At 48.9% G+C, this 8,024-nt stretch overlaps 1 protein-coding gene across 1 annotated transcript; it reads right to left on the reverse strand.

Annotated features, from left to right (window-relative positions):
* Positions 1 to 736: 736 nt before the first annotated feature.
* Positions 737 to 6,172, reverse strand: LOC139353548 (uncharacterized). The gene is made up of 2 exons (XM_070997906.1): positions 2,159 to 6,172; positions 737 to 2,091 (listed from the first exon to the last, which is right to left on the reverse strand). Exon 1 carries the CDS (start codon positions 5,873 to 5,875, stop codon positions 3,746 to 3,748), a length of 2,130 nt encoding a protein of 709 aa, XP_070854007.1. The 5' UTR covers positions 5,876 to 6,172; the 3' UTR covers positions 737 to 2,091; positions 2,159 to 3,745.
* Positions 6,173 to 8,024: the final 1,852 nt, after the last annotated feature.

An 8,024-nucleotide genomic window follows, 5' to 3' on the forward strand; every position in this document is an offset into this window, starting at 1 on the left:
TCTCTTTTTCGAAAATATTTGTAAAGATATGGGACAAAAAGGTCTAAGACGAAAATCGGTTGGCTGGCGTGAGATGTAGAGTGCCAGCCACCGGGGTACGGAGTGAGAGAAACAGTTTATTCGGTGTCTGTAGCAGAGTGAAAAGCGTCAGCGGTAACGCGCATTTGGGCCTGGCTCATAGCATTCGCTACGAGAAGGCCGAGATAGAGGGGATCGATTATGGGGACAACTTTTCCCTAGGGCAGAATTTATGGCCTAAAATCTAGGCATTTGTCTGGAAATATTCATATTTATGCGTGGCCAGCTTGATTGGATTTTTTTCCCTACGAGTTGCATTAAAATCAGGCGAGAAATACATTTATTGGGGTATTTTTATTGATTCATTTGTAACTCGAGTTTCTACTTTATTTTGTTTTCCCAGTGTAGTCGGGCGCGAGTTGGCTCAATACAGCCGGCAGTGATAAAAGAAGAAGAATAAATTTTCCTTTTAAAAAAATATTTCCCGAAGTTCCTTTGGAAAGAGGGTGTGGCAGTGCGTAGTATTTTTAATATCTGAGAAATATTTTTATTTAATTAATGAGCAACGGGTTTCCTAAAGTTGGGTCCACCCCTTTCTCTCGGTGTAGTCAGCTCGGAAATCAAATCAGAAATCAAAGTAGTCAAAGGGAAAAAGAACAACATGGCAACAACATGTGTTCAGATATGTAAGAAAATATTCTTTATTTAAATTCTTGGTTCATGTTTTTTTTTCTCAGTGCTCGCAATTAACGGGTTAGGTTAGGTCATGGTTTATAAATTCTAGCCTACTCTGGGCGAAACCGCATCGAGGCCTTCGAGAAATTTCTCATTGCACGGGACTCTCGCTGGCCAAAACGCGGTTCACTCCACTCACTCACCCGTCTCGCTCTCACGCACACACACACGCGTGACTCCGGGTGCTCCGCCGCTGGTCCTGGGCCGGCACACTCTCCTCGAAGTCGTCTAGGTAAACGCCTTCCTGGGTCACTTGGCATCAGCCCGAAGGCAAAAGACTCCTGTTGTCCACATAAATTTGCTCTGATCGCACTTCTGATCCCGTGCGCCGCCTTTGCAAGAGTCCCCTGCTTCTCGCACTTCTGGTCCGGTGCGCCGCGTTTTCCAAAAGTCACCTGCTCGCACTTCTGGTCCGGTGCGCTGCGTTTTCCAAAAGTGAACTGCTCGCACTTCTGGTCCGGTGCGCCGCGTTTTCCAAAAGAGAGACCTGTTTCTGATCCCGTGCACCGACTTTGCAAAAATGACTCCTCGCACTTCTGATCCCGTGCACCTCCTTTTCCAAAAGAGAGCTCCTGTTTCTGATCACGTGCACCGCCTTTGCAAAAATGACTCCTCGCACTTCTGATCCCGTGCACCGCCTTTTCCAAAAGAGAGCTAGTTAAGCTTTGCCGCCGCGTTTTGTTCAAGTTTTCGGCTGCTCTGGGTTTTTTCCACTTGTCAAAGTTTCGGTACTCCTTTTCTCGCTCTTCCCTTGGCGCGTGCCAATTTTCGGGGGTTGTTTTCCTCCTCGATCGCATGTCCTCTCTCGCTTGCTCCTGTGCGGCGCTGCCTTATCGTGGTGAATATTTCGTTGCTCTCCTGGTGTGTGTGTGTGTGTGTGGCTACTGCTGATGTGAGAACGGAGGGGGAAAAGGTAAACAGAACCTATCGCTTAGGCTGAGCTAAAATAATTATTGTGTATCAATATAACTACAAATCTTATGATTATTGGCTAAGCTTATATATTAAATGCACTGTACAATGTTTTTTTTTACAAAGTTATTCGCGAGGGTTTTGTTTGCTGTTGGCGCTGGCGATGTTGTAGCTGCTAGCTGGCGTTGTTGTTGGCGCTGGCGGCCGATGCTGTTGGCGCTGGCGATGTTGTAGCTGCTAGCTGGCGATGTTGTTGGCGCTGGCGGCCGATGCTGTTGGCGCTGGCGATGTTGGTGGCGCTATTTGTGAGGGGTCAAACGACTCCTCACATTCCCCTCCTACTTCGGGGGGCGTTGAGAAATGTGGGTGGCCGTGGCTTGCGTGTTGTCATGCGCCACAGGTGTGACGGGTTGTCCGACGCCATGTCTGTAGGGGAGAACAAAAGGGTATTAGTGCTTTGTTTTAACGATTACTAACTGGGTTTTTACTTTACTTTGTACGGGCCCTCGTACTTGGGTGCTAGCTTAGCGGCAAAGTTATCCGCTGCCCTGGACAAATGATGCTGTTTTACGAAGACCAGCGATCCTATGGTCGGTCTCCACGCACGTCGCCTGAGATCGTAATGCTTCCGCTGCTCCAACGAAGCTCTCTGAGTGTTCTCCTGTACTACCTTGAAAATGTCCCGTAGCAATTCCGCTTTCGCTTCGGGTGAACGTGGCGCTTGGCTTGGTCCTGGAGTCACTTCATCATACAAGGCTCCTGGGAGTCGTGGCTCTCTGCCTTGGACTGAATCCGGTTGATTCTGAGATGCTGCTATTAATTGCCAGATTCAGTTCGGGCAGAAGTTCGTCCCACGTCGTCTGCTTGTCCTCGATATACTGGGCGACCATCGTTTTAATGGTGCGATTGGCCCTATCTGTCGGGTTCTGCTGCGGAGTATAAGGTGCTGTATGTTGGATCTCCATTCCCGCCTGCTTGCAGAAGGCTTTGAATGAACGACTCGTAAACTGTGTCCCATTATCGCAGACAAATGTTCGGGAAATACCAAAGTGATTCAAAATCCTCTCCCAAAAGGATTTTTCGAGATGCGCCGAAGTAGCTTTTCTCAAGGGGACCAACTCAACCCATTTCGCAAAGGCGTCGAAGAATACGAGCAGCATCGTATTCCCACTCTTGGATCGCGGAAGGGGCCAATAAAATCGGCGCAGACAGTATCGAACGGCTCGTTAATCTGTCTGGTGAACATTTTACCCGCCGGTTTGGTTTGGCTGACTTTGAACCGTTGGCAAGTGTCACACTTGCGGACATACCTGGCAATATCGCGGAAAAGACCTGGCCAGTAATATCTCTGGGCGATGCGGGTGGTTGTCTTCCTGGTTCCGAGATGTCCTGCCGTCGGCTGGTCATGGCATTCCGACAGTACTCGCTGTCGGTGTTCCTTGGCTACGCACAGTTTCCAGGGCACGGAGTCTTCGTCGTCAGGTCGGGATCCGATATGCCGATAGAGCTGTTGGTTCTCGTACGCGTAGTCCGGGTAATCTTCAGGCCTGTCCTGAACAAGTTTCAGCATCCGCTGGTACCATGTGCATCCCGGCTTATCCTCCTGGATCATCTGAAGTACTTCCAAAGGCTGTCGAGAAAGTGCATCTGCAACAATGTTCTGGCTCCCGCGTCGATAGGTGACGTCAAACTGGTACTGCTGCAGTTCAAACGCCCAGCGCGCTATGCGGCCGGTGGGATTATCAATCGAGTTGAGCCACTTCAAGGCGAGGTGGTCCGTTATCACCTCAAATCGATAACCTTCCAAGTAGCATCTGAGTTTCCTGATGGCCCATATGATAGCCAGACACTCCTTTTCTGTGGCGGAGTAGTTCTCCTCGGCGGCGATGAGGCGTCTGCTGGCGAATGCGTTCTCGTTGACTCGTTCTTCTCCCTGGATTTTCTGCGTTAAAACTGCTCCTAGGCCGATGTCGCTGGCGTCTGTTTGCAACACGAACTTCTCGTTGAAGTCGGAGCAGGCGAGAACCGGCGCCTCCGTGAGTTTTCTTTTGAGTTCCTCGAACGCATCTTGCTGCTCCTGCTACCATTGCCATTTCTTTCCTTTCTTGAGTAGCAAAGACATGGGCTGCACTACGCTGGCAAAGTTGGGTACAAATCTCCTCAACTCCTTGCATGTGGTGGGCGGACTCAGTCGCCGTACTGCCGAAATCTTGTCGGGATCCGTGTGAATTCCCTCCTCACTGATGACGTGTCCCAAGTACACCAGGCTGCGCTTAAAGAAACTGCATTTCTTCGCGTTGAGACGAAGGTTCGCCTTTCGTAGCCGTCGAAATACTTCTTGTAGATGCTGCACATGCTCCTCCAGAGTGCGGCCGATGATGATGATGTCATCCAAATACGCGAACGCGTTGGGCTCCATGTCCGGTCCTATGACGCTGTCGAGCGCCCGCTGGAATGTGGCTGGTGCTGAGTGGAGGCCAAACGGCATCATTTTCCAGTGGTACAAGCCCCTCCCGGGGACTGTAAATGCTGTGCACTCGCGGCTGGACTCGGCTACAGGGATTTGCCAATATCCGCTCTTCAAATCGAGCGTCGATATGTACTTGGCATGGCGCAGACGCTCCCAGATGTGTGTTATCCTTGGCAGCGGGTATGCATCTGGAATAGAATGGGCATTTAGTTGTCGAAAATCTACACATAGTCGCATCTCTCCAGATTTCTTGCCCACGAGTACAATAGGGGCGCTGTGGGGGCTCCGAGAAGGCTCTATACAGTCGTTGCGTAGCAGTTCGTCGATCTGCTCATCGATAATCCTCTGCATCGCGGGATTCTTAGGAAAATACCTCTGTTTGATGGGCTTATCATCTCGCATCGTGATCGTATGCTCAGCGATATTTGACACTCCCGTCAATCCTTCGAATTTGGCCAATTCCTCCTGTAGGAATTTGTTTACCCAGGGTTCTAATTCTTCTTGCTCGGCGTTTGCGGTGATTGCGGCTAGTGCTCCTCCAGTGTCAGGCGTGTATCCTGGTCTGACTGGGGAAGGCGCTCGCCCTTCCTCTACTGGTTCCGCTGAAACAGTAGCATGATTCCGTCGAAATAAATTATTTCGCACGTGTGTGTGTACCGACCGTACGTTATGTGGCGTCCCTACACGTTGAACAACTCGTTCGCTCACGAAGCTTCTGCTAGCTCCGGTGTCTATGGTAGCGTTAAACTCCTGACCCTCGATTTGCACCTGCGCGATATTTCTGCTCGACTGAACCTGTAAGATTTCTCCTAATTCCGGGGAAGACTCCTCTCGTTTCCCGGCTGGGTACGACGGCAACACTCGAGAGTGCGTACTCCTCTGCGACCACAATCCCAACAAAAGAGGACTATGGGATTGCGACATGTAGCTAAACGGTGACCCTCCTGGGCACAATTCCTGCAAGCAAGACTGAAGTTCGGCACCATTGACCTGTTCCCCACTCGAGGAACTGATTGTAAAACTGTGGCTGGGGTGGGTGGTCGTCTGGCCGGTCGTGTGAAATTCTGTTGACCTATTGGTGATGCTCCTGCATACGCTGGGATCTCGTACTCGTTCATCCTCGAGTCGCTGAAAGTACCTGGGTGGCAGAAAGAAGTCAAGAAACGCCTTCTTAAAGTTCGTCCAAGATTTTCCTAGCAGCTGGCTTGTCCGAAACCAGTGCTCAGCTGTATCCGTCAAAAGACCAGGGATGGCCTGCGGCATCTTCTCCACGTCAACTTCGTGTGCGGTGGCTCGTTCCTCGAGGTGTTGGATGAAGGTTATGGGGTCCGTGGTCCCGTCAAAAGTGATTCCCCAATTCTTCAGCTTTTCCGCTAGCGTGGCTGCGGACATCTCTGATTTCCTGGGAAAAATTTCCCGCTTGACCGGATGGATCTCCGTGTCTCCGACTACATCGGCGGCACCTCGGCCTTCCAGTGCTGGCACCTGAAGCTGTGTTGGACCCGGTGGGTGTGGGTTCGGAGTCGGTGAACGCTGCTTCCTATCCGTTAGGGCGGCTGTAATTTCCGCTTCGCAATCCTGTAGCCGCTCGGCTATCTCCAGCACGTGGTCGTCCCGATTATTAAAAGCAGACAGCCGGCTCCTCATTTCCTCAACTGTTCCGGTTGCTTCCAAGGAAAACTCCTTCAGAATCGCCTCCAATTCCCGCTTCCGGAGATACGAAATCCAACGCGCCCCCATATTGCTGTGAAATAATAGTTAACTGGCAAACGACAGGAAAAGTTTCGATAGGACGAGAGAAATTCTTGGACGAGGGTCAAACGATGTTCGAACTGGTTAAAATCTTCATTGAAAATTTTATTTTATTTGTCATCAAGAATTCACTAAATTCCCACGTGCAACGATGGTGACCACAATCCGATGTCAAACGACGATTTAATTCCTAAATTTTCTCGACGGTGATTAAATTTTGTTCGACGACGATGTAGTTTTAAATTTTTCCACGACGATGTTTTTGAGAGCTGCCGATGCACGTGTTGACTCGGCGATAGTTATATGAGAAGCCCCCAACGATGTGATCCCGTTGCCTGTACTTGATCGACTCCTGCTCGTGTGAGAGGGACGACGATGAGAGTGAAAACGAAAAAAACAAAATGGCTGCGCTGAGTTGGCTAGCCTAGAGGGCTCTCGCTCTCTCTCTCTTTCCGATTATCTGCCTGTATGTGTTTCGTCCTCACTTGATTTGCTGGCCACGTGAGCTTGGAACAAAGAATATCTGATTTTAGGTTATGTACTTTGCTCTGCTTAGAAATACATGTATGTGTGTCTGCGTGCGTTATAAATTTCTCGCTGTGTGTGGGTATACTTTTGTATAAGTTCTCCCGAATGCCATGTGCTCTGCTTAAATTCTAAGTTTTTTTTTCTGAGGTTATGTTCGATGCGTTGGTATATTTTTGAATATATATATATTTTCCTGTTTCCTGCCCTAGAAATTTTTGTGTCCCTCGATATATGACTCTCCTTACGTTCCGACTTAAAAATTTCGCTTCTAAGTGACTGAACCGAAAATTTTCAAACTCTGTACACAGATGGGTATTTAGGCCATATTTAGGTCGTCTAAAATTTTCGTAAACCCCATGTCCCTGTTCGGGCTCCATTCTGTAAAGAAGTCTCGTAGGCTGGGATATACTCAGTCCCGCCAGGGTCTCTTTTCCGAAAATATTTGTAAAGATATGGGACAAAAAGGTCTAAGACGAAAATCGGTTGGCTGGCGTGAGATGTAGAGTGCCAGCCACCGGGGTACGGAGTGAGAGAAACAGTTTATTCGGTGTCTGTAGCAGAGTGAAAAGCGTCAGCGGTAACGCGCATTTGGGTCTGGCTCATAGCATTCGCTACGAGAAGGACGAGAGAGAGGGGATCGATTATGGGGACAACTTTTCGCTAGGGCAGAATTTATGGCCTAAAATCTAGGCATTTGTCTGGAAATATTCATATTTATGCGTGGCCAGCTTGATTGTATTTTTTTTCCCTACGAGTTGCATTAAAATCAGGCGAGAAATACTTTTATTGGGGTATTTTTATTGATTCATTTGTAACTCGAGTTTCTACTTTATTTTGTTTTCCCAGTGTAGTCGGGCGCGAGTTGGCTCAATACAGCCGGCAGTGATAAAAGAAGAAGAATAAATTTTCCTTTTAAAAAAATATTTCCCGAAGTTCCTTTGGAAAGAGGGTGTGGCAGTGCGTAGTATTTTTAATATCTGAGAAATATTTTTATTTAATTAATGAGCAACGGGTTTCCTAAAGTTGGGTCCACCCCTTTCTCTCGGTGTAGTCAGCTCGGAAATCAAATCAGAAATCAAAGTAGTCAAAGGGAAAAAGAACAACATGGCAACAACATGTGTTCAGATATGTAAGAAAATATTCTTTATTTAAATTCTTGGTTCATGTTTTTTTTTCTCAGTGCTCGCAACTAACGGGTTAGGTTAGGTCATGGTTTATAAATTCTAGCCTACTCTGGGCGAAACCGCATCGAGGCCTTCGAGAAATTTCTCATTGCACGGGACTCTCGCTGGCCAAAACGCGGTTCACTCCACTCACTCACCCGTCTCGCTCTCACGCACACACACACGCGTGACTCCGGGTGCTCCGCCGCTGGTACTGGGCCGGCACACTCTCCTCGAGGTCGTCTAGGTAAACGCCTTCCTGGGTCACTTGGCATCAGCCCGAAGGCAAAAGACTCCTGTTGTCCACATAAATTTGCTCTGATCGCACTTCTGATCCCGTGCGCCGCCTTTGCAAGAGTCCCCTGCTTCTCGCACTTCTGGTCCGGTGCGCCGCGTTTTCCAAAAGTCACCTGCTCGCACTTCTGGTCCGGTGCGCTGCGTTTTCC

The sequence above is a fragment of the Drosophila suzukii genome, chromosome Y (genome assembly GCF_043229965.1).
Source record: "Drosophila suzukii chromosome Y, CBGP_Dsuzu_IsoJpt1.0, whole genome shotgun sequence".
NCBI classification, from domain to species: Eukaryota; Metazoa; Arthropoda; class Insecta; order Diptera; family Drosophilidae; genus Drosophila; species Drosophila suzukii.